A 27,274-nucleotide genomic window follows, 5' to 3' on the forward strand; every position below is an offset into this window, starting at 1 on the left:
GGCGAGAGAGACGCAAACACAGCAGCCGCGTAGATGGTCGTCGATGTGCTCATTATGATTGCGCGAACCCTCTGAGTATTACGGTTCAGCGGCATTAACACTACGGTTATTACGGTAAGGACTGTACCAGGAGTTGTGGCGGAAGAGTGACTGCCGTAAACGAACCCGGCTACTGAAAGGTGAAACTACGGGTGCAACATGGAGTGTGTAAGTTATTTAATAAACTATATATGTAATATTAGTTAGTTCCGACCTACCTTCCCCTATATTGCTTTACTAACGAGACTTGCTGAAGCACGCTAGCACCAGCGGCTAGCGAGCTAACTCAGGTTTTGGCAAGGTTAGCTTTCTCACTGTTATCCTAGCTCACCGTCTGGAGGGCACCAGAATTTGGAGATCGTGAATATGGCATCAGCCCCGATAACAGTGCAAATAATTTATGCATAACAAAGAAAGGGGTTTCCCTCACACTCTCTTAACAGCGTAACTGTCGCAAATTAAGAAACTTAAAAGCCACATCGATTGACACATTATGTCAATATTAACTTCAGCTAACGCGAACGCTTGGTTAATGATACTGTTTTGGTCGAATTAGCGATAATCGTTAATCACGCGACAGCGACAATACAGTCAGTTACTGCTCAAGGAGGACGTTACCAGCTGTAGCTAAATGTCGCAAGTTTTACTGAGGTGAGCGGTGAGTAACACACTGACTCACAGACCGAGCAAAACAAGCCAGAAGAATAAAGACACAGCTCCGTATCAGTATCACATACAGACGGATGGTAATCCCGTTTTACATAATCTCAATATTTTTAGTTTAGTTCAGTTCGATGGAGGTCAGGTGTAAGTGTTGTTGACATGTGCAGAATCTAACAAGTTGCTAATGCATTATCTTGGTTTACCTCTGAGTCCACATGAATAATAATATATGTAGAACATTAACTTATTTGGGAAGTTGTCTCGAAAAGTTTAACTTCAATGACAATAAACTTGTTTCTTTCAGATTCCATTAGCTGTTGATGATTTTGAGGGCAAAAAGGACCCAGTTGTTGAGGGTAAGTGACTTATTAAACAAAGATCAGTGACACGTCCAAGGTCCAGTGTGTAACATTGTGGAGGGTTTATTGGCAGTAACGCGACACATTACTCATAGGTTTATCTGTATACCTTTATAATTGCATGAAAAGGTAAATCGGTTTTTGAAGCGTTAGAATCAGCCATTTATATCTAATTTGGCAGGGGCGTTGCTTAATAGAGACTGTGTTTCTTCAGAAGAATGAACAGGCATACATTGCATTTTGAAGCAGAACCTTAGTACAGAACGCAGAAATAAATGGCTCGCCCCATAACCAAGGTAACACCTCCAACATTCCTCCCCCGCGGCAGGAATCAGTGTGGTCCGTCCCATAGACGTATACAGTAGATAACACACAAATGAGGCTGTATGTCAAAAAACCTGTCTCTTCGCCAGCAGTTTTCATCATAAAAGTAAAGATTGTAGATAGCTATTCTGCACACAGGCAAACAGGAGAACATTTTACTGGATCTCCACAGATCCAGAGAGACGGTGGAGGTGAGTCACTGCTATGAGACAAGCTGAAGAAGATGTAGAGATGGGAACAAACACTAGCAAAGGATTTTGTGGTTAACTCTCTGTAAATAAATAACTCTAACTGAAAAGTCTGCACAGCAACGTTAACACAGCAACTATTTAGATTACACTACCCGTTGCTAATGTTATGCTAACAGGACACTTACTCGTCCAGTGACAACAATGCTATCTTTAGCCAGTAGTCTCTTGAGTTGAGTGTTTGTCACAAAGCCAGATTGCATCCATTTGTTTCCCCTGAGGCTCTTGTAAACTTTCAGTGGCTCTGGAGGATGATGAAGAGAGGTTCATCAGGAAGTTGAAGCCCCTGTTGTTTCTAAACTCATAAAAATCACGCCAGGGGCATTATCAGGATCAAATACATTCAGTCTGTCAAGTCTTGCCATAGCACCAATCCCATTCATTTTGCCACTTCTGAGGCTGCCAACATGACGTAATGTCTGGAGCTCTATTGCAGTCTGCAGTCTCACCATTAGGTGTGACTGATTAACACACTGGACTTTTAAAAACACTGAACAATCTTCTCTCTTGTATTCCTTCAGACCCAGAGCACAATGTATACACCAGGTTTATGAAGTCCCACCGGTGTTATGATCTTGTACCTACCAGCTCCAAATTGGTTGTATTTGATACATCACTTCAGGTAAAACGACACCTTAAAATGAAAGAAAGAAAGAAAGAAAAGTATTTGTCATTAGCTAATGCAGAGTGAAAGTTATGTTGCATTAAATGTCACAGGTGAAAAAGGCGTTCTTTGCACTTGTCTCTAATGGGGTCAGAGCAGCGCCTCTGTGGGACAGTAAGAAGCAGTGCTTTGTTGGTAAGAGTCATTTTTCTTTGGCCCACTTCAGTATTTGAATGGGAATAAATGAAATGATTGACTTATTGAATATTTCAAATTTTTCTTTGCAGGTATGCTAACAATCACAGACTTCATTAACATTCTTCATCGCTACTACAAATCTCCACTGGTAAGATGGTTTCAGTCCTTCTGCTGTTAAAATTGTTGTAGCTGCAAAGTTATTTTGAAGTTTCAACTCGTATGTTACAAATTTTGATCATGTTTCCTCAGTTTGTCATCTCTTTCTCTCTCTAACAGGTTCAGATATACGAGTTGGAAGAACACAAAATTGAAACATGGAGAGGTGAGAATATTAAGTGAATATGCACTTGCACAACATGTCTTTCCTGTGGACTACACTGGTAATGATACAATACACTGGCACAAAATGACCTTGTCTTTTATGTTTATAATAGAGCTTTACCTTCAAGACTCGTTCAAGCCCTTGGTTAGCATATCACCCAGTGAAAGGTGAGTGGATTTCTTTCTTTTTTATCATGCATTGTATTGTTTTTGGTGTCGAGTGTCCCTTTAATACATGATAGTTGCATACTGGCATACAGCAAAGCAGGATGTCATATGATGCTTAATTTGTGGCATGAACTATGATTTGGTTAAAGGCACTCTTTGTAGGATTTGTCCAGATTTAAAAACAAGACACTCAGTCATTAAAGTAATCCCTCTTCTTATTTCGCTATGCTCACTCTCTCCTTGCCTTTGTTGTAAAGCGTAGGAGGAAGTATGAATGGTGCATTTATCAACATTAACCAACGAAGCCACCACCTTAACGCTCAAAGTTTTTAAATCTACTAAAGTGCTGAGCAGTTGTGAGTGCACTGTAAGGTTTACGTTAGCCGTGTGCTCTAGCTGGAAAGTTGACAGTTCCTGCCAAGAAGCAAAGAATAAACACTTAACACAAACAACATTTTCCCTTGACTGTCTTTATCTCCCATGTTGTGTCCTTGGGGACCTGATTAACCTGGTCCCCTCTTAACATTTCTGTGTTACAGTTTGTACGATGCAGTGTCGTCTTTGCTGAAGAACAAGATCCACAGATTGCCTGTGATCGACCCCCTGACAGGGAACACACTCTATATCCTCACACACAAGAGGATTCTCAAGTTCCTCAAGCTTTTTGTAAGTTTTTAAAACATTTTGAAGGGCATCTCTCCTCACTACTGCTACACTAGTACTGGAAATCATCTGCAGTAGTTTAACAGTAACACTGCAAATGACTAGCAGAGATATCCGAGTTATGGAAACTTTGCTTTAAAACGACATTCATGCTCTCACATTTTTAATCTCCTGTGTATTTTCTTGTTATTGTTTTCAGATATCAGAGATGCCAATACCCTCGTTCTTGAAACAAACCTTAGAAGAGCTGAACATTGGAACCTTTAAGAAGATTGCGGTGGTCCGTGCAGACACACCGCTGTACACAGCGCTGGGTATTTTTGTTGAGCAGCGAGTGTCGGCACTCCCTGTTGTGGATGACAAAGGTGTGTGAAATTACACCCTTATTGTTTTTGCATAAATGACCACAGACCTCTTGATTTTTTTAAATGTCTTTTTTGCAGGTCGAGTGGTGGATATATATTCAAAGTTTGATGTTATAGTAAGTACTCACTGTCTGGATATTCTACCCTTTAATTATATGATTATTGGTTTACAAAAGGAGCGCGAGTGTAAATATTTCAAATATTACAACTTGAATGTTGCAATTTTAAGATGGAAGGACGTCGATAATAATAGTACATTTTATTTACAACGCATTTTATGTTTCAAATACAAATCCCAAAGTGCTACAAGTGCTAAACATAAGATATTAAAAAACTAGCATGAAGAGAATCATGAAGGTTTGAGTATAAAGGCATCATGGTTAATGAAAGGCCTTTGTTGAAACAGAACCTGGCAGCAGAGAAAACGTACAACAACCTGGATATTACTGTGACCAAAGCACTGCAGCACCGCTCTCAGTACTTTGAAGGAGTTTTGACCTGCAGTCGACATGAAAGCCTGGAGGCCATCATCAACAGACTGGTGGAGGCTGAGGTGAGTGATGATGTGTGTCATTGTGTGTGTGATTGTCTCCTGTAGCTGGTTTATTCCTTGTTTTTTGTGACCCTTAAATATGTGATATGTAACATTTCTGCACTAACGTATCAAACAACTATGAGACTGCTGTTATATATTTTGTTGAGTAGTGAACTTACATTATGTAAAATGTTTCCAACACATCCATAGAAATCCATTTTTTATATTCAAGGTGCTTTGGTTGCATTCTTATGACGTCATGGAATTTACCCGTCTCTGCTATACGTCTGGGGCAAACCCTCAATGAAATGTCAGAGAGTGGAAGGAAATATTCTGTATTACTAGTTCAATAGAATCAGTTAATTAAAAGTACTTCCTCCAGGACCAGAGCACAGACTCTGTCTGACACAGTCACTGATATTAAATACAGTGGAAGGGGTTGTGTCGGGCTCATCACTCACGATTGCCGGCTTTCAGCAGTACACCAGACTGCTCTGTTAAATGTTTAAAAGGCTTAAACATTTAGCCTTTTATTTAGCAAGGAAATGTCTAAAATCTCGGAGATTAACGCATGTTTTCAGGATTTTAAGCCTTTTAAACTGATCTACAGTTTAGCATTGTTCAGTTTCATTCCTGTTTCCCACATCAAACTCATTACAACTCTCTCTGACCAATCAGTGTCAATCTGACAATAGGCAGTCTGTTGACGCCACATTTAAGCACCAGGTACTATCCCAAACAAACCAGCTGAGCAGTCCTTGAACTGTATCATGGAAAAGTGCCAAAAATTACTACTTAAATGCCATTTGCTCCACATTCTGCCAACAAAGCTCTTCCCATATATCTCAAATGCACAGGGGAACCAAAGAAACAACAAAACAGCAGTTCTCATCATGATCTCACTCTTCTTTTTTTTTTTAATAGTTTTATTGATTTAGCGAATACCTGGGATGTATTTTGCATTCTTCATCAAAAGACAACTGATGAACAAACATCTGTGTTGTGGCTGATCAAAAAAAATATAGTGAAGTAAAAACAATTATTTAAAAGTACAGTATAAAAAAATTAGCAACATTTATTCGTGAAGTTGCTTGTTACAACTCACCTTTATCTTCCAAATGTGTTGGCGAACCTTCAGCTTGCATCAAACTCAAAAGATTTGTCTGTGGGCTATTGTAAAAAACATTGTGGTCCAAAAGATGGCCTCCATAGTGCTGACTCGGCTCCTAATATGAATATTAAAGACTCATTCTGGGATGACTCTACTTCCTACAATCGGGTGATTATACACTTTATACATGAATTATTTATAATTATTTATTCACTGTTGGATGAGACTCTGCTCTGCTCAGTGAGATCTCAGCCAGCCATAACTTTCATATCTGTTTCTCATGTGTGTCAAAGTTCTCAGACACTTTGTCTTATTTATGTAATCAGTGCTGCTGTGGGGGTGCACACAGTTTCACAGTTTTGTCTCTACACATTTAAAATGAAAAAAAAAAAAAAAAAAATCATGTATGCAAATGTAAAAGTGACATTGCTGGTGGTCTTCTGTGCTGCTCAGGTTCACAGGCTGGTGGTGGTGGATGAGCAGGATGTGGTGAAGGGAATTGTCTCTCTCTCAGATATTCTCCAGGCTCTCTTGCTTACTGACAGAGACGGGGGTAAGTACAATTGTTTGTGAGGAGCATGTTGAACATGCTAGTATTTCAGTCGTAGTAAAACCATTTGCATATTTTCCATCAGTGTTCATGCTCATGTTTGAAAACACAGATAATTGACAAAAGAGAGAAGAGAATGAGTGCAATGGAAACCGTTTCAGTGAATAAAAGAGGATGTTTAGAAACCACGTCGCTGTGTTTCACCACACTGGAAAAATAGCGGATATGGCGGGCGACGAGGAATGTGTGGACTGATGAGGAAACCACAACATTCCTCAACTTTAAACTAAAATGACTACACTTAAAAGTGAAGCAGCAGTGAAACACCATCATGTATCAACGGCTGTTGGTGTTTTTTTTATTTTCGTCATCATGTTGCAGCTTGTTAATCCTTCAGTGGTCACATGGACTTTTAAACCACTTATCTCAGCAAACTCTCTCACAATCTTTGCCTTACAGCAGTCGATCATGGACACAGATAAAATGTTTAACTTTAAAATTCAGTCAAAATTTGCAATACATTTGAATAGAAACCTACCTAGTGGGATACAGTGTTTTATTTCCTTTATCCACAGTCTCTGCTTGAGGAAGGGACACGCTGAAAAGGCTGTGCAGTTTGAAGAGGAGAAAGGGTCAAAGGGAGAACAAGAACAGAAGGAACAAGGACTCCGCTCTTCACAAAAATCTTGACATTTTAACAACCCATCAAACCATCATTTTAGTAATATAGAACAGTTAGGAGCTCCTCTAACATTGAGCCAAATCCCCAAAGTCACCACCATCCCAAGGAAAAGATGCAAAAGCACAAGAAACGTCTCCAGAAAAGCTGTAGCCCCTCAGGTCGGTTCCCTCCTTGGCTGTTGTTTGTTTTAGTTTTGATTACAGTGATATTCTAGATGACATATAATCAGTGCCAGGTGTAAATCAAACATCAGTGATCAGCTTATGGAAAACTGATTGATTTTCATTTCTCTAATAAGGCTGAAATTTAGATGCACATTGAGCCTTTTTAATGGTCATTTTAAACACTGTGTAACTTAAGTATGTGAGGTTGTTCTTAGACAACACCACACACACACACACACACACACACCAAAGCATGTTCAATATTTCCATGAGCTTTTTGTTTGTACTATGATGTTGCTCAACTGACATGATCTCTTTTAGTTCTTTTTATATCCAGTTGGCTTAATTTTTAAAAACAGTTGCTGGATTGAACTGTTGGTCTCTTTTCTTTCTTTCTTTTTTTTAACTTGAACAACTGCATTTTACAGTTTCCGATGACATTGATGGATAAGACTTGAAAAATGTTTCCCCACAAATGGTTCTGGATGAATTTGAACTGAAAAGAAAATGCATTGATGTAAACTTTTAAAGGTCCCATATTATACCCTATTAACCCAAGTTAAACTAGGTCCTGGTGCCCTAATGAACATTGTCTGTGTCATGCTTTAGTCAAAATATCATAAGGATGAAGCACAATAGCAGTTCAATAACCCTACCAAAACAGCCTTTTTCAGAACGCGTTGTCGCCACTTATCACCTATTGTCATGCACCGTCGTCACAACCCCCGCTCCATATACCCCATAGTAATGTCCGTTTACCCGTTGTTACTGAGTTTCACCGTAATGCATAGAGTGACCACGATTTTGGCTTCTCGTGATCATAAAAACATTGAGGGAAAAAAACGATTAATGGGCGCGGCGCGGCGAGTATGTAAATTCCCATGCTAGAAAAAGACCCTGAACGCACCAGTGTTACATCGGCTGAAAGTGACGTGTGTGGATCAACAACACGAGGAGAGAACGTGGAAACACGACAGAAAGGCAGCCTTTGGTTGAGAAGAAATGTAGGACAACATCTACATATTTCTGCAGTGCTTTCAAACGCGTGCTCCTCATATCACCGATCCACACACTCCACTCGCTAAACGCAGGCACTTAACTGGTGCGTTCAAGGTGTCCCTCCAGCATAGGAATTTACACACACGATCAACAACAAAGGGCTTGTGAAGCTTGTGAACTTTTTTTTCATAAATAAAATATATCCTCTGGACACAAACATCCTCTGAGGCTGGAAGTTTGTGTAAAACACTGTGCTCCGCTGTGCAGCCACTCTTCCTCCTTGCCTGCACTCTCGTATTCCACACAAGTGGGAGCTACGGTGGAGCTGTGAAGTACTCTGCCTGGCGGGGTGCCAACATTCACGGTGAAATGTCCGCACTGTCGTCACTTGGTCAGGAAGTGTAAACATCATGTGTTTTATCGACTATACTTGCACAAAGTGAAACCACTAAAACATGACTGAGTCTTGTTTTTTCACATTTTGGGGACTGGTATGGCCCACTGAGTCCCAAATATAAGTACTAAAAGATTAAAAAGTTGATTTTGCACAATAGTGGACCTTTAACTGTTTACAACAGTTATCCATGTGAGAAGAATCCAAGAGCTTTGAGTGTGTGTGGTCAAAGCATAACCTTACAAACGTGGAACAGCCTCATGACCTCATTGATTTAATCTAGATAAGCATTGGTTTAATCTGTTGAAGTCAACTGTTAATCATTTTTCTTATTTTGTTGGAATGTACAGACTTTTATCTTTCACTATTTAGTTTGTGTTGTCATGAATAATTAAATGTACATGATGTACATTTTACTTGATTCATTTCGCTGGTTTTGTGGCTACTGTTTTGGGTTTGTTATTTCTTCTCTTCCCCATCAGCTTTTTCACAGATGTGGTCCTTCACTCATGCTGACGACAGAAAAGCAGATATACTAGGTTCATTTTGCTGTTTGTGTAGTTCATTGTGTCTTTATCACAATCTGTAAATGGGTCAATGACATATCAAGCTTCTAAAAGTGTATTTTTTAAAAGTATTTTCAAAATGGATGTAATGCATATTTTTGAGTCCAGAACAATGTGCTTGAACATTTCTCATATTAACTATTCTAACTGTTTTAACACATTTTTTAACAGTATTTTTAACTTCACAACAAAAAAAATGTCAGGTGGCACAAGCAACTATTTATAAAAAAATATATAAATTCCTAATATTTATTTTAAAATTAATTATTTGGCAACTATACCTTAAGGTGTCTACACTAGATAAACATTATTATTTTTGTCATTGTGGTTTTCTTTTTACAATAATTTAAGATTTTTGGTCTCTGAAGGTCAGGTTTTAAGCATCCTTAACATCCAATTTTACATTTAAAGACAGGAAAATAATCACACAAATACACAAATTCATATATTCACTATAATAACTACACACATTACATTTATATACCATTTGGTCACTTTGACGTATCATTTATTGGTTTAAATTGGTTGTACCACTTGACAAATATTGGTTGCACCACCTGATCACATTAGTTATGACATGAAATATGCTGAAAAAAATGCATTTTCATTTCAAATAGTAACATTGTTATAACAGTGTTTTAGACATCAGTTAAACCTAACCCTAACCCATCAAAAACAATTCACATAACATTACATCTTTATGATGAGGATCGAGTACAGTCGCGATGAAGTGCAGGGGATCTGGGTAGATGTTAATAAAACGTGGTGACAGACTCTTAAAGAGCAGAGCTCACTTTTCATTGTTTTCACTCCATGTTCTCAATCTTTGTGTAGAAGACACTTTAGCGCTGCAATTAAGGGAATAACAGATGCATCAGATGAGCTGATGTCTTTAGTTAACTGCTCAAAGAGAGAGAATGTTCTCTGGTGTGAAGTCAATGTCGCAGGGAGTTCATGATCTGCTCCATATGCTGCCAAGTTTCACTTCAGCGCAAGGAGACGTTCCAGCATTTAATAGGTGCTATTCCATAGTGAAGTCGCTGTGTTTAGGCCATCGAATTATCAGTGCATCCCTAAATATAACATCTTTATTGACAAGAACAATGTAACCGTAATAATGACATATTTGATGGTGTGACTTGAGTTTCAATCAGCACATGGACAAGGGAGCGCTCACCGATTACATGGGGGCGCAGCGGCCTTGATCCCCAGTTTAGAAAAATTTGTGGAGTATAAAATGTTTTATTTAAAATTTAAAATAAACAACAACAACTCTTAGCCTGGTGGAAGTAAACCTGGCAGCCCACCAGGCTTATAATGCACTGGGGGAAACCCTGTAATAATAATAATAACTGTTGTAAAACTTTCCAGCAGGTGAAACTATATGTGCTAGATGTTATGACTAAGTAATCAAAGCAGAGTTGTCAGCTGGATCATTGTTAATACTTAAACTGTGTCATGCTAATTTTGATAGTGATATTGGCATCTAAAATGTACAGATTATCATGCAAAATGATTTAAACTGTGTAATATCTTTCCATTCAAAACTAATAAACATTCTAGAAGTGTCATGGATAACCTTCGAGCTTTGAATAGCATTATATAGTGACATTCCTTGCAGTTGTGCCACCTGATTAACAGTTGTGACACCTGACAATTGAAACTAAACTCAAATTAAACAGCTTCTGTTTGGATGCAAGCATTATTTTCTACCCCTGTCATGAAGGTCACACAGAACACTTTTTTAACAAACAAAGAGTTTTATGATAAAATCATTTTTTTCTAGTTTTACATTGGTTTACATTGGTTGTACCACACTGACATGGAAAATGTACCAACCTACATATCGTTGAAAGTAGTTATTTTTATCAGTATTTGACAGAGATCTACAAACCTTTTAGCTTAGTCCCAAGGGTCTCTGGAGTTCCTCTGGCTGATGCAACATTCAGTTTACAGCTATTGGCTCTTGAATTCAAAATAAAGTCCAATCTTTATGGTTGCACCACAAAAGTTTTGCAGTTATTTGAGCAGCTTTAAATCTATTGATATTAGGGAAAAAACAGTATTCAAAAGACTTCAAACATAAAATTATGCCCGAGTGTTTTATTTTGAGTTTATCATTATTAAAATAAAATTTTTAATAGTTTTCTTAGTCTGCTCACTTACTGCATCACCTGATATCTTAGGGGTTTGAGAAGTCAAAACATAAAAATAATATAATTATTTGAATTTACTGAAAAATTTATGAAAATTAACAGGTTTTATAGAATAAAGTGATAGATGTCATGAAAAGATTACATTTTGTTTTTATTAGATAGTGGACTTGGACACAAAAATATGCACGTCATGTCATTGACCCAAATACCAGCATTTCCTTCCTATTTTCTAAACACAACAGGCACCTCACACACTCTTATTTGGTATACATGAAACGGTGTGTTCGACTGTACTTAAATGCACACATTTTGTACTAATCTGCATTGAGGTCCTAATTTAAAGGACAAGCAATAAAGGCTCTTGGAGTTTGTTTTAAATCGCAATTTTTTTATGGGTGCACATCATGTGTCACACAGAGCTGTTGCTGGGTGGGACTATGTTTACTGTAGTGTCTCATTAAGCCTGTGTCCAATTTTTTGAGGGGGTAGTAAAGGCATTTAATTATTAATTATATCTGCGAAAAATGCGGATATTATGGAATCGGTCTCGCGTCCGCAAATTTTAGCCGTTAACGCGATAACTGGAAAGGCGTTTGAGATTAATTCTTTTTTTTTTTATGGGTCACATACCCCCTGTAGATGATCCCTATTGATTTTGAGCTGTCTACCATTATTATTAGTTAATTAATTAATTAATTAATTAATTAATGAATGATATAAAAAACATATTTTCGCCTGTATCTTCCAAAGTATTGCAGGTATTGGCTTCAAATTTTGCATGGGCATCACATACCACCTGAGAATTATCCCTATTTTTGTAGCTTTATTATTAATTAGCAAATTAATTAATTTATTATGCTAAAAACACAATTTCCGCTTTATCTTCCAGACTGATGGAGATATTGCCTTCAAATTGTGTACAATGATTCATGTAACAACTATCTACAAGTACAATCATTATTATTCTGGCTATGATTGGTAATAGTTTCATAATAAGTTAACTGGATAACTTATTAGTGAACACAAAAAAAAAGTTAAGGCTTTTTTTCTTTATTATTGAGCTCATTTGGACACATTGAGGATATCATGGGTTTATTGAGTAATTATTCATAATATTTATTACATTATAATATAAATGTATTAATTATCATATAAAAAATAGTTAAGCCTCCATTTCTTTATTAATGCATTGAATGGAAAGTTTGAACATATTGTATACTTTTTCATGAAATTTAATAAACATAGTGTATGCTTTTTCATGACATTTGGACACTTTGAAGATATGGCAGGTGTGGTTAGCATTTTAATATTCATAATATTTAACAAGGTATAATAGGTTAACTAGTTTTATTAAAAACTAGAGAGTAATTTATGAGTTCAGGTATTCTGTGTTCAATATCGAGTTTATATGGACACTTTGAACATGTATAAAGTGTAGTCAGCATTATATCATAATATTTAACAGTTATTTTGTTGAATTTATTAATAATTAATTAAAACAGTTAGTGGCAGGTGCGAGTGCGTATACTTTGGGTATATTGGAAAGTTGAGGATTGGACAAGTTCGCGGATATACCCCTTGCTGTCGGCCCCCGACAGCGTAGGCTAGTTAGTAAATGTTAACCTTATCAATAGAGGTCAACCAATTTTTGGTTTTTCTTTGGACAATTTTTTAGTAGTCATGGCAGCCGATGGCCAATAATTGATGCAGTTTTTTGGTCCATATATTTGGCAGATTTTTTTTACCCTTTATTATTAGTAATTGTTACATAAATAATGGCCTTTCTCTCCAATTTGCACTTTATGTGTACACTGCAGTACAACTATATACAGTATTAAAAACAAGAAGCAAGAAGACCTGAGTTCATGAACCAGTCGGAACAATGGCCTTTCTCCATTTGCTGGAGTTCTCCCTGTGTGTGTGTGAGTTTTCTCTGGGTTCTTTGGCTTCCTCCCACAGTCCAAAAACATGCAATATGGGGATTAGGCAACTTGGACACCTAAATTGACTGTAGGTGTGTGAGTGAATGGTTGTTTGTCTCTGTATGTGTCCCTGTGCTGGACTGGCGAACTGTCCAGGGTGTACCCGCCTATCACTCTGTCAGCTGAGCACAGAACCCCCCACGACCTACATGTGAAGGATAAAGTGGTAGAAGATGGATGGAAACAGGTCATCAAAAGATGGAGAAAAAAAATTGTGGCCGATGCCATTTATTAAAAAATGCTTATAAATATCTAGCAGATATTTAACAGCATCACTCACTTAGTCATGTTTCCGGCCCCCTTATTAATTGCTATTAATTTGGCCACCACCAAATCTGTCTCTAATTGTTAAATTAGCCTCTATATTCATAAGCAAATCAATAACTTTCAGCTGTTCAACAATAGTGTTTTGAGTGTTTTCTGTGCACCAGAAAGGTTACACTGTTGCTTGGAAATCAAAGACGCTAATTACTCAGTTGAGCTGAGAAATCACAAGTACATCACTTTTATATACATATACTGTGGGTACGAAACGTATTCAGACCCCCTTACATTCATTTTTTTAAATTTATTAAAGAACAACTGAAACATCACATGGACATAAGTATTCAGACCCTTTGCTGTGACACTTATATGTTTAACTCAGGTGCTGTCCATTTCTTCTGATCACCCATGAGATGGTTCTTTATTGGAGTCCAGCTGTGTTTAATTAAATTGATTGAACTTGATTAGGAAAGGCACACACCTGTCTATATAAGACCTTACAGCTCACAGTGCATGTCAGAGCAAATGAGAATCATGAGGTCGAAGAAACTGCCCAAAGAGCTCCGAGACAGAATTGTGACAAGGCACAGATCAGATCATGGTTTCAAAAGACTGTCCTCTGCACTTAAGGTTCCTAAGAGCACAGTGGTCTCCATAATCCTTCAATGGAAGAAGTTTGGGACCACCAGAACTCTTCTTAGAGGTGACCGTCTGGACAAACTGAGCAATCGGGGGAGAAGAGCCTTGGTGAGAGAGGTAAAGAAGAACCCAAAGGTCACTGTGGCTGAGCTCCAGTGATGCAGTGGAGAGATGGGAGAACGTTTAGAAAAGTCAACCATCACTGCAGTCCTCCACCCAATCAAGGCTTTATGTCAGAGAGCCTGACAGAAACCTCTCATCAGTGCACGACACATGAAAACCCGCTTAGAGTTTGCTAAAAAACACACAAAGGAAAACCAGGCACCTCTCATCACCTGCACAAGACAATCCCAACAGTGAAGCATGGTGGTGGCAGAATCATGCTGTGCAGGGACAGGACGACCAAACCTTTTCCAGAGTGCTCAGGACCTCAGACTGGGCTAAGCACACAGTTAAAATGACAAAGGTTTAGGACACTGTGACTGTTCTTGGAATGGCCCAGTCAGAGCCCTGACTTAAACCCAATTGAGCATCTCTGGAGAGTCCTGAAAATGGCTGTCCATCAACGTTCACCATCCAACCTGACAGAACTGGAGAGGATCTGCAAGGAGGCATGGCAGAAGATCTCCACATCCAGGTGAGAAAAACTTGTTGCATCAATCCCAAGAAGTCTCATGGCTGTATTAGCTCAAAAGGGTGCTGTGTGTACATTAATGAGGAAAACATATAAACTTTAATGGTTTTAGTAAATGGTTGCAAATAAAAAAACAAAGAGTGAACCATTTAATGGGGTCTGAATACTTTCCGTACACATTGTATATACAGTCAGAATGGGTACAAAAGGCGGCCAGCCAGCTAAGAAGAAATAAAACATGACACAACATTGGAAAACAATTATATTTATTACTCTATATTAGAAGGTACATGATTGAAGTCCTGAAGGGATTTGTACATGGATGCATTTGTTCCTTTGCCTTAGCTGGACAGAGACTTGGAAGTCAACAACTTGTTGTATAATACTCCATCACTTTGAATCACATCCCACTTTTAGAGCAAAATGTTAAAAACCTTAAATACTATATGACGTTGTTTTTAAATTGACATTGTAAGGTGGATACAATTGGACAACATACCTTTTTGAGTGTATAAATATGGATTACATTCTACCACTTATCAAACAACAGAGCTGTCCAGTCGTTTCCGGCCAAAAACAATAGCATGGAGTGCAGTCCGTCTCTTGTAATATAAACATCCCTCCAGACTTTAAACCATACAGTGCAGGTGAGAAAGGGATTCTGAATCAAAACGTGCTGGTCAAACACAAGCGTTGAATCATTTCAGTAGTATTTAGTTTCTTTTCCCAGTGACTTAAAGAAAGCGTTGCATTCTCTCCAGAGTGGACTGCAACAGATTGCCAAGATTTGTGTAAACGTTCTCACTTTCAGTGGTGTGATCTTAAATAAACACTTAAGTTCATGACCAGACATGATTCTGAGAATAATTTGGTTTTAATGCTGTGAGGTCAGTAGTAGTGCACATGTGGCCTTTCAGGCTTTTCATAGGGACTCACAGCCTATACATATACACAGGGCATGGGGAAGACTATACACACAAACAAACAGTACCTGTTGGAGTTGCATACAATGAAAAAAAAAAAAAGGGCACCTACTTCCTGAAAACAAAATGTGGACTGATTTCGGACTTTTCCTAGCACACCGAGGAGGGAAAACGATGGACGACAGCAAATAAGGAGTTTGTCTGACACATGATTAATGTGTCATTGATTAATGTTAATTCGGAGGTCTAATAGTGAAGACTGGTACATAATTATAATCAAGTCATGTTTGATTTGAGAAAGAGGGCCTTTCTGCATGGAGTTTGCATGTTTTTCCTGTGTGTTTTCTCCATCAGTCCAAAAACATGCAGAGGTAAAGTGGACTGGACGAACTGTCCAGGATGCACCCTGTCTTTCGCCCCCTGTCAGCTGGGATTGGCACCCTCATGTAGAGGATAAAACGGCAGACAATGAATGAATGAGTATAAAGCAAGTTTATGCACAGTAGTTGTACTTGGCCAGGGTATATGAGCCCTGAGGGCAAAAATAACACTGGACATACTTTGACAAAACATTAAAGGAAATTTTTTTTAAGTAAATAAAATAAAACATCTGCATTGCCTTTAGTGTACAGTGTAAATACAGTCGTGTTGGCTGCTGCAAAGGTTTATCAGTGTAGACCAGCTGATCTGAGGGACTGGAGCCAGTGTACGCTCTCATGGCAGGTTCTGCTCTACGAGTTTATGGTGTGACAGCAGCAGCTTCAGAGTTGGACACAAATATATATAACACATATATTACTACATATGACACTGTGCAACATGCTGCATGTAGTCTTTTTCATGAAGAGTGTCCAAATCTGAAGCCACTGGTTCAGTCAGTTCGGCCGAGAAGGACAAGAAGCCGTCAGTATCAGACCACTGGCAACTGTCAAATCTGAGCGAAATTATAATTTGTTTTAACAAACATGAATGTGCATTTGCTTCAGTTTGTTTTGGAAAAAAACGTGTTGATTGCTGACCATGAATAAAAAACCTGAGGTTTACAACAGTTTATGGAAAAGGTCCACTCATGTTTTACATCTCCAGTGACTTAAAAAGTGTGAGACCACCTTGCCGAGTCACACTGCATCTCCACTGCTCTATTTACATGGTACATCTGCAACACCACAACGCTGCAGCAGAATCAAGTGGATTATTCTCACTGAATTACACACATATATATATGTACGTATATATATGTTGTTTGCCATTTACCTGTGTGAGAGAAGTGTGGCATAGAGAAACCTACACAGTAGCCTCACAAACACCCATATATTATATAGTCATTTTAAATAACACAATAAGTTAAACACACCCCTAACCCTCCGAGACAATTAGAATGAATGCTAATCATTAACTATCAAGCAAAACCAAACAAAGAAACTCTGAATTAGCAACTGACTTTTAAAAACTTAGCTGGATAATTATATATCCTAGTATTGACTGCATTCAAGAGAGGAACAGAAAGGTTCAGGAAGGGCAGCAGTAGCTGTGGACAACACAGGAAAAGGTGTTCTTGGTAGTTTGGCTGGGTAAGCGAGGTAGGGTTTGTCAGAAATCAAGTGGCTTCAAAACTGGCAGGAGTGTCTATGGACTAATATTTTACAAAGTGCCACTCTCCATCATATTCTCTTACTTTGTGCATTCTCCATAGAAGGGCCCGCCCCCTTCTGCTCACTGTCCTATAGTGTAGAGCGAGACTCTGCTCAGTGCTCGTTCTCCGTGCTCCGCCGTCTTCACTCTTCACTCTTCACTCTTCAGACTTTAATGTCTTCTTGAATGCTGAGCTGGGACAGAGTCTTTTTGACTCGCAGGGCTGTCAGGCGAGCGGCTCCGTTAGCATACCAACACTCCCTCATGATTTTACCCATGACTCGCAAGGCCTGGAACAGCAGGAGGGGGAAAAGCGGGGAAGGAAATAAGAAGTTATAAATCTAGTCATTCGCCCATGGTGTCCACTTTTATTGATTTGCATCTGGCCAAGTGATTGTCCTTGGGATCTTGGACAAGCCTGTCTTTTTTTGGTGAGCCAGAGAGAAATGTGCATTCCCAAGGTATCATGTAATTTGCTCTCTTTCTTGCATAATGTTTCTTGCTCATTGTTCTGCATGAAATTTCATGTCAACTGCGGAGAGAGCTAGTAATTATAACTCAACGTTTGTTCTGCGTGGGCCTGTGTCTCCTTTGTTTGTTACGGCGGTGGCATCGTGACAGACAAGGGAGACATTTACCTAAATGTCAACAGATATTTTCTTAGTTTCACCCCATAAAACCAGTGTAAATATTAAAGGTTAATAATATAATTTTTGAATTATTCATTGCATTGTCATACCTCATAGCTTTGCCACCAATTTGGGATGTTGGGTCGTAGCTTTTGGTCACACACCACTTTCCTCATCTCCTCTATGGATGGATCAGAAGGTACCAGATCAAAGTAGGGCAGCTGGTAGTCTTCATGGATACCTGTGTGTTGAGATCAGACCAGTGCGGTGAGCTGGAATTAAATCATTGATTAAAAAAAAACACACAAGTGGAGTACTGTATAAAAACTATGAGAAGCAGGAAGAATCATCCAGGTAGAATATCAATAGTAAAAACAATAAGAGCCTGACCTCCACTGTTGCAGCGACGCGCAATCTCCCAATACACCAGCCCCAGCGCGTAGATATCAGCACATTTGAATGAATCGAAGTGTCTTGTGTTGATAGTCTCATCCAGAACCTCTGGAGCCATGTACCTGTGGAACATAACAACAATGCCAACATAGGTATAAAGCAGAATACACATTTAGAGTTAAGTAAACAGGTGCATATGGGGACACAGACCTCTTGGTGCCAACCCTCTGATTGGGGGCAATGTCGATGGTATCAGTGGCAGAGTCGTGACGGACAGCCAGACCCAGGTCAGCTATAGCACAGGTGCAGTTCTTTTTCACAAGGATGTTCTTGGACTTGAGGTCTCTGTGGGCAATGCCTGGCTTTCCTGTCAAAACACAATAATAATTAGTCAACCTCTGTTTTATTTTACATAACATGCAGTTAATCCGACTCAGAAGTGAAGTGCTCTCTGGAAATTAGATTTGTATATGAATTATCACCACCTGGAGAACACTTTCAACCATTTATGGGACTGAAAACCTAACATGACTTATTGACATGATTTATTTAAACTCTTTCTTTGCCATTTGAGACTCCCCTCTTCAACAATAAAATGTCTTCTTAATTGCAACGTGTTTTCCTCAGTGTATATAGTAACTTGTGGAACATTCTATATTACAGACACATTTTGTTAACCACTTCTTCCCTGACCCTCTTTGGAGTCCCTGCTTGAAAATGACATGCCCAAACTAAATAGTAAATAAAGAGTAAATCTCTGCAGTTAAAAGCTCTATGTGGATTATCTTGGTATCAAAATACAGATAACACTTGTGAGATTCCACCAGAGGTGTAAGTTTCACTGTAGATGCCACTGTGTCAGGGTAAATGTACATGGAACACAGCATAACTGAAGGATTTTTTTCTCTCGCCTAAAAAAAGATTGCATTTTAAAGTAAATATCACCTTTAAAATATGGAGTAGGAGCTTAAAAACACATGGAGGTCATGTAACAACATGTGGACATGAGCTGTGCAAAGTCTGATGCTGCTGAAATGAAGCAGAGTGAAATTAAAGAGGTTTTAGTAAAGAGATGTCTATGCGTTCTCTTTTGGCACAGCTTGGCACCATCTGTGCCATTTGAGATTTCTTAGGTATCAAATTATTAAAACCCATTGAATTTTATTTATATGTCACTGGAGATCTAAAAAGAACTTGTTTAAAAAAATTTGTTTTAAATTTGTCTCGTTTTAAACCTCTAAACCGGTAGAATGCATGTGAATCGCTTCATTAGCGAGTCAAAAGGACATCAATGCATATGATGCATTTGTGCGGACTTTTGCCTTTCTCTAATCAGAACGATCTAATGTCGCTCTGTAATGATCAATCAGAGCGGGATTTGTTCCCAAAGCATGCTGGAAAGTGTAGTTCTTCATTAGAAGTGGTTTTGTTCCGGTGGAAATAACTTGTTTTGATAAACAGTAAAGGTAAGACTACATTTCTGCTTGTATTTTTTGAAAGTCAGTTGTTGTTTTGCTCTTATTTTGGGGCTGGATCTGTGAATCTTGGTCATAGAGTGATAAAAATGCTACCACTGGAATCTGTGGGTTCTACTCTGTCCAGTCGACACATGTTTTTTTGTTTACATAATCACGCTGACGCAACACGCTTTTCAATGTGTGCGCTGTAACCTTTTTTTCCGCTCCTGTTGGTTTGATCTGTCGGTGTTTTAACTGTGTTTGGTGAACATAAGAATGGTTTATATGACCCTAACCCTTTTGTCGGTACAGGGGGCAACCGTGAAGAAGAGGTTAATGTAGGGAAGCATATGGTCTACTGCAACATCCTGGGTGTTTTAGCTTTTATATCAAAGTGTCCCTATATTAAACTTCAGGTGGAAACCATTTGTTTACAAATGTAAACAAACACTACCTTGTGTTCCAAGTATCTCCATGTGCAGATGTGCAAGGCCACTGGCAGCTGATAGTGCCAGCTTGATCATCCCCTCAGTAGTGACAGAGTAGCGGTTCAGATAGTCAAACAGAGAGCCATGCTCATGGTAGTCAGACACCAACCACAGCTGAGTCCATGTGCCATTATCTAAGGAAAAGATATCGAAAGTTATCTTCAGAATTATTACTCAACTGCATATAAACCAAAAAGAAGAGTGCTCTCAAAAAGTAAATGATCCCTTAATATAGTAGACATGCACAGACCTTTATTGTCAGCAGCTATGAAGCCCAGGATGTTCTCATGTCGGAGCATGATGGTCTGATAGATCTCAGCCTCACGGAACCAGGAGCGCTCTTCTCTAGATGAGAAGATCTTTACCGCCACATCGCCACCCCTCCAACGCCCTCGCCACACCTCCCCAAAACGACCCTTACCGATGATCTCTTGCAGGACAATGGTTCTAGCCACGGTTCTTTGGACAAACAGAGGCAGACCTGGTCAGAGAAGACAAGAATGGAGACCATTGTCAAATTTGGAGAAGCTTTTAAATATGAATACCACAGCTGTGTCTCAAATCATATTTTTTTTGTGTGTCTAATAATATAATATAATATATAATAATAAAAATAATGTGTATGCCAAACGTTGTTACCACAGTGACAAATGCAGATAGTTTAGTTATGCCTGGTCACATCTGATTGGATCACTTCTGCTTAAAAAGATATTTGAGAATCTGGGGCCGTATTTATCAAGCATCTTAGAGTGCCATTTTACACTTAAGTCCTGAGAATTTGTGCAATTTAGTCCTACTCTCAAACTTAAGAACAAAAGCTATTCATCAACTTTCTTAAGTCTAAGAATCACTCCTACTCTCCCAGATATTTAAGAGACCTCCAGAGGATGTCTTAAGTGGTTAGGAGTTGCCAGCAGGGGATGGCACTGAGGTGATAAGGATGTCCTGGCTTTGTTAGATTACGAGCAGCTGATCAAACGTCAGGGGCACCGAGTTATGTTTTTGCTGATGGGTTCTCATCATCGTGCTTGCATGATTGTTGCTATTTTGACACGCGCACATTCGTCTCATAGTAAAATACATTAGATCAATTAACAGCAGCGGTTGCAATGAACGCATGCACACACGCACGCACACGGACACGATCTCTTTCACAAAAACAGTCTACACACTGGTGATGCATAAGAGGATTGTAATGTTAATTATGCAACTCTAACACAAAAGACTCAGATGAAGTAAAAAGAAAAAGGAAAAACAAAATCTACAACCCAACACCACAGCCTGGATTGAACAGCATAGATACCGTAACCGCCTATAAGTTTAAGGTAATAACAGCCTACCAACCGAACTGCAACTTCACTCAATAATTAATCAAAAGCTGATATTAATGATCTTGTCAGTGATCACAACTGGCTTTAATGACACAAATGTAGGTTAAATCTAAAGTGTTGAAAACTAGACACACCAGGAAAGAAATAATCATAACCACCAAAACTACAGCAAAAAGGCTCAAATAAATGCAAATCATGGACCAAATCCACAATTCAAAACCATCCCGACACATCCTTTAAAACATAGTACCACAGTAGGCTATAACACATATTTAATTTGTCGTTTTGTCACTCACCATTATTTTTAATTGGTGAGGAATGTGTTTCCTCTGGTAGCGGTGCGTCTTATAAACTGGTTCGGGTACCGCAGGTTTTCTGACATTACAATGCAACCCGTTGATAGGTAGTGGTCATTAACAAATCAATGACAAGCGTAGGCTGGCACATGCGAGTGCTCAGCAATATCCGGGAGCACCCGCGGAATCGGCGATATTTCTTTATTCTTAGACAAGGGATTCCCTTCTGTGACTGGTCAGTTCTATGGACACGGAAGTGACGTCACTTAAAATTCAGTTTACGGCACATAGTACTGTCGTAATTCAACTCTGAGAGTGACACTTAAGATTCAGTCCTACACTTCGCTGAAAGTGTGAGTAAGACGCTTGATAACTAACTTTTAAGTGCAACTTTCAGCGAATAATTTTTTTACTCATAAGTCTACTCTTAGCAGGGTTCTTAGGAGTAATTCTAAGACGCATGATAAATACGGGCCCTGGTCTGATTTACCTGCAGTCTGACCTAAGGGTGGAACAGTTCACTTAAAAAAAATCCATCCCGTTTGGTGCACGTCACAGTTCATGGCACTCATATACTGTTTGGTCCGTTCGGTTCATGACGTAACATCAACGCATGGAGGCATGTAGGGCAGTGACGGAGATAACGTTTGGGACAGACGGACGGACAGACATAAAATGGACAAAAATGGGGTATAAATGGGCCTTACGCTAGTAACCAGTGAAGTTTTATTTTTTTTGGTATAAGGTGGGCAAAGGCAGAGGCGGATTTTGTGACCTGTTCCACCCACAGTCTGGAGATAGCCTGAGACCACAGCCTCTGTAAACTACAACAAAAGTATCATAACAACAGATTTATAATCGCATTGTCAACAGACCTGAGCCTGAACCAGATGTGGACAGATCATAAATGAGGTCCTGTAAAGTCCTGTCTTTGGGCAGGTAAAGGTGGTCACAGGAGGGGTCCTCTACCTCCAGCCTCTGTCTGTGGTTGTAGGCTCTCTGGTGGTACTGATACAGGAACATGCCCACTAACAGCAGGAGGCACAGCAGGAACAGAGGCCCTGCAATCACAGCGACTAGTTCCACCAGTCCCCATGTCCCACCTGGGCCATAGCCGTTGTCTACTCCTGGTGGAGTTGTTCCTGAAAAGAGAAAAGGAGAACATGTGACACTGATATGCAGTAACATTAACGTGATCACAATACTGTTAAAATGTCTGTTTATTCCCCCTCTTGATTATTTTATACAGCTGTAGTTTTTTGTAATGGTGATTTTCACAGGAGGGTTTTAGTGTGTGATGTGATGAATGTACTTAACACAAAGACCACCAACTAAACTGGAAATTAGTTACATGCAGTCTGATCATACAAATGCAAGGGTGCTCTCACGGGTCTGTGACACCTATGTCTCACTGATCATGGCAGACCTCTGTGGACACATTGACACAGAGAGAACAAACCTGGCCTCAAGCTGTTTGATGATTCACAGGTTCTCACCTGAGGGAACTTTGAGGTCGATGCTGTTGCAGTAGTCAGTGTAGCAGCAGTGGATATTGAGCAAGCCCTCTGCACCAAGGCAGTAGAACGGCTGTCCAGGGGGCACAAGATTGTCCCGTGTGATGCAGATACGGATGTGCTGCTCTTGGCCATCAATGAAGGATGTAGAAGCCATGCAGGCTCCATCTGTCTCACATTGGGAACCAGTCTTCTCACACTGGGCAGTGGTGCAGTTACACCAAAGAGCTGCAGAAGCAGAGGGAACAGTGTGAAAACATTATATGCATGATTTTAATGTTGGCCCAAAAGTACATTAAATTAGAAGTGTGTGTTCAGACTATGAATTTGTTGTTATATCAGTTAATCAATGTGTTCTTAGCTGTACAGGACCATATAGTTAATTTAAGAAGAGTAAAAGACAACAGCACCTATGTTAATAATCTCTACAAATGAGCATAATAATTAATTGTAATAAAAGAAGCACAGTGACAGTAACAATAAACACTGTTGGCTTTTAATGTATGCTGGATATTAAATGCATATTTAATATTCACAAAAAATATTCCAATGTCTACCTTAATTGACAACTCACAATTTACTACTGCATCACATATTGTTTGTACAAAAGTCTAAATTATGTGTGTTTCACCTGCTAAAAACAAATACAGATACTCAGCTGTGACATTCAACAGACCAAAGAAGAAAACAAGTCCTCTGCAAATTGTGTAATGTTATTTACTCAGAAATTACAGTCATTCGGAAATTCTCAGTAGAAAATGAGTTGCTGGATGATGTTTTTGCTGGAAAATCCATATTTATGAGGCTGAACTTCAGCTTCATCAACATCAAATAGGGGAAATATAGAGTTATGTGTCACAGCATGCTTTGCGGTGTTGACTCACACAAAGCCAACACCTACTTGGCAGATGATGGTGGTCTAAATGAGAAACAAAACAACCACAAAAGACAAATGGGAAAGCAGAAGGTAAGAACTGAAAAAAGACAAATAGAAATGGCATTTCAGATTTCCTATGGCTTTAAATTCCATAGACTTAATCCAAACTAGCCCGTTTGAAGTAGGACACTGAACTATTTGTCTTTGTGGTGGATTTGCTGTGACAGCTGATTAGTTTGATAACTATTCCTCTGATTGTGTCCATTTGACACCAATAGGTTCCATAGATCCTGTGGTTAAGGTTCCTGGTTTTCACCCAGGTGGCCCGGGTTTGATGGAAATGACTTTGTTTGGAGATCTGGGCCCGTATTTATCAAGCATCTTAGAATAACTCCTAAGAACCCTGCTAAGAGTAGACTTATGAGTAAAAAAATTATTTTTTTACTACGCTTGTCATTGATTTATTAATGACCACTAACTATCAACGGGTTGCATTGTAATGTCAGAAAACCTATCTGCGGTCCACAATGGACCAAGGCTGAACCACCACAAGACATTGTAAAAGAATAACAACCTGGAAATAATAGCGCACCAGTTTATAAGACGCACCACTACCAGAGGAAACATATTCGTCACCAAGAATTAAAAAGAATGGTGAGTGATAAAACAACAAATTAAATATTTGTTATAGGATGTGTCAGAATGGTTTTGAATTGCGGATTTGGTCCATGATTTGCGTTTATTTGAGCCTTTTTGCTGTATTTTTGGTGGTTATGATGGTTTCTTTCCGTGTAGTCAGTAACACTTTAGATTTAACCTACATTTGTCCAATAAAGCCAGTTGTGATCATTGACAGTATAATTAATATCAGGTTTTGATTAATTAATGAGTGAAGTTCCTGTTGAGTCGGTAGGCTGTTATTACCTAAAAACTTATAGGTGGTTACGGTAGCTACGCTGTTCAATCCAGGCTGTGGTGTTGGGTTGTCGATTTTTCTTTTTTCTTCTTCAGTCTTTTGCGTTAGGGTTGCATAATTGAGATTAAAATCCTCTTATGCATCACAAGTGTGTAGACTGTGTTTGTGAAAGAGATCGTGGCCGCTGCTGTTAATTGATCTAATGTGTTTTACTATGAGACGAATGTGCGCGTGTCAAAATAGCAACAATCATGCAAGCACGATGATGAGCACAAATCGGCGCCCCTGCCGATTTGTGCAAAAACACAAATCGGCGCCCCTGCCGTTTGATCAGGTGCTCGTCATCTAACAAAGCCAGGACATCCTTCTCACCTCAGTGCCATCCCCTGCTGGCAACTCCTAACCACTTAAGACACCTCTGGAGGTCTCTTAAATATCTGGGAGAGTAGGAGTGATTCTTAGACTTAAGAAAGTTGATGAATAGCTTTCATTCTTAAGTTTGAGAGTAGGACTAAATTTCACAAATTCTCAGGACTTAAGTGTAAAACGGCACTCTAAGACGCTTGATAAATACCGCCCCTGGTGGAAAACTGGAAGTAAATTGGGCTAGTTGGTTTGAAATCTACAATGGGTCAAGTGCTGAAGTTCACCCCAGTAAGATACTCAGCCCCTATTGCTCCCCAGGTGCAGATGTGTGCTGCCCACAGCTTCTGCCTGATTTGTGGGTTCCATACTGGTGATATAATGTTATAACAATGGTTTGCAAATGTGTAAGTGAAATTAATAATTTATTATTCATGAAATTATAATTAAAATATTATTTGGCCATTGCTGGACAACTAAGTAGTACTTTTTGACAATTTATATAACATATATTAAGATAATCTGTCATTTAAAAGGTATTGAATGTGATTATTAATTTCAGCCTTGGACTTATTTAAGGGAATGCTGAATATGTTCATGTGCTTATACTTTTATCCTTAATTGTTTTTCAAATGGGATTTTATTTGAAAATTAGTGTCGCCAATATGAGAACGTCCACTCTAGTATATGAACATTTCGGGCACTTGAAATCACAAACATCTATATTATCATTATCTCACGAGCTACATGCTAAATGTGTCTGTATAACGTGAGGGAGAAGTAAACACTGACGAGAGTAGAGTGAATGTCCGTGTAACTGCTGCCTCAAGCTAGCATAACCAGTTTGACAGCTATGACAACACGGTGGCACACGTCTAGTTACATTGACGAGATAAGTATATGAATAAAGCCTGGGTATATGTTTCAGTATTCATGAATTAAGCTTATCATGGTTTCATAACTGTGTCTTAGCAGCACATGTTGTTAGTCTGGGCTGGCTAGCCTAACTCACGTTAGCTGCCTCGCAGCTAACTCCACATTCGGTCGCCTTGATGCAGTCGGTGGCTCGGTGGCCCTCGGGCTTGTTCATGGACAAAACACACAGTGACTGACTGACTCACCCTCGGAGCTTCTGTACAGGACAGCCTGGACCACCGCGACGGCTAACGAAATCCGAAGGTTAGCCATGGTCAATAAATTCCCGGTTCATCGCATTAACGCATTTAGTTGGCTCACGTTAGATGTGGTGAACTGAGAAGACAGTGATAATGCTGACAGCCAACTGGGCTGCCAGGTTACTATCATGCTTCACCAGCAGGGGGCAACACAGAGACACCCACACACAGAGGACAGAGATGACAGATGAGTGCACGACCAAGGTACGTTTGTTTTGTTCCGTTTGTTTTTCGGGTACATTTGACAAAGGCGGAAACCGGAAACGGGTCGTTTTTTCGTTTTTGGCCAAAAAAACAAAAACGGAAATTCAGTTCGTTTTTTCGTTTCACTGGTCTTACTGACAAACAGATATATCATCCAAAATTTCCTTTTCGTTGGTGGGTGGGTCTTCTGTGCCCACTTGCTTCTGATTGGCTATGTTTGCGCTGTACTCTTCAAAATAAAAGCTAGATAGATAGATAGATAGATAGATAGATAGATAGATAGATAGATAGATAGATAGATAGATAGATAGATAGATAGATAGATAGATAGATGATATTATTATTATTATTATTATTATACTTTTATTGACCTCGCCAGGAGATATATGTTTTCGCCGGCGTGTGTCTGTCAACCCTGTCTTTCTGTCTGTCTGTCTGTCTGTCTGAG

At 39.1% G+C, this 27,274-nt stretch overlaps 2 protein-coding genes across 2 annotated transcripts; one reads left to right on the plus strand and one right to left on the minus strand.

Annotated features, from left to right (window-relative positions):
- The first annotated feature begins 651 nt into the window (after positions 1 to 651).
- Positions 652 to 7,320, plus strand: prkag1 (protein kinase, AMP-activated, gamma 1 non-catalytic subunit). Its single transcript, XM_083891876.1, has 13 exons — positions 652 to 785; positions 1,007 to 1,058; positions 2,155 to 2,255; positions 2,351 to 2,432; positions 2,525 to 2,583; positions 2,712 to 2,757; positions 2,870 to 2,924; positions 3,464 to 3,590; positions 3,787 to 3,952; positions 4,031 to 4,068; positions 4,359 to 4,505; positions 6,052 to 6,151; positions 6,724 to 7,320. Exons 1-13 carry the CDS (start codon positions 783 to 785, stop codon positions 6,732 to 6,734), a joined length of 987 nt encoding a protein of 328 aa, XP_083748002.1. The 5' UTR covers positions 652 to 782; the 3' UTR covers positions 6,735 to 7,320.
- A 7,557-nt stretch (positions 7,321 to 14,877) lies between these two features.
- On the minus strand, positions 14,878 to 26,688 carry LOC310929612 (activin receptor type-1B-like). Its single transcript, XM_083892419.1, has 9 exons — positions 26,569 to 26,688; positions 23,274 to 23,519; positions 22,653 to 22,919; positions 20,401 to 20,631; positions 20,117 to 20,284; positions 18,416 to 18,572; positions 18,203 to 18,327; positions 17,923 to 18,053; positions 14,878 to 17,473 (listed from the first exon to the last, which is right to left on the minus strand). The coding sequence occupies exons 1-9, from the start codon at positions 26,633 to 26,635 to the stop codon at positions 17,348 to 17,350; spliced, it is 1,518 nt and encodes a 505-aa protein (XP_083748545.1). The 5' UTR covers positions 26,636 to 26,688; the 3' UTR covers positions 14,878 to 17,347.
- Positions 26,689 to 27,274: the final 586 nt, after the last annotated feature.

The sequence above is a fragment of the Microchirus variegatus genome, assembly GCF_963457635.1.
Source record: "Microchirus variegatus genome assembly, chromosome: 7".
Classification (NCBI taxonomy): Eukaryota; Metazoa; Chordata; class Actinopteri; order Pleuronectiformes; family Soleidae; genus Microchirus; species Microchirus variegatus.

Bases quoted from the DNA above. Each gene is read 5' to 3' on its own strand.
- prkag1 (XM_083891876.1), top strand. The intron at 1,059-2,154 runs GTAAGTGACTTA...GTATTCCTTCAG, and splicing joins AAAGGACCCAGTTGTTGAGG to ACCCAGAGCACAATGTATAC. The intron at 2,584-2,711 runs GTAAGATGGTTT...TCTCTCTAACAG, and splicing joins GCTACTACAAATCTCCACTG to GTTCAGATATACGAGTTGGA.
- LOC310929612 (XM_083892419.1), bottom strand. From the start codon at position 26,635: ATGGCTAACCTTCGGATTTCGTTAGCCGTCGCGGTGGTCCAGGCTGTC. The intron at 18,573-20,116 runs GTAGTGTTTGTT...GTGTTTTGACAG, and splicing joins GGAGATACTTGGAACACAAG to GAAAGCCAGGCATTGCCCAC. The intron at 18,054-18,202 runs GTCAGGCTCTTA...CTCAACACACAG, and splicing joins GCGTCGCTGCAACAGTGGAG to GTATCCATGAAGACTACCAG.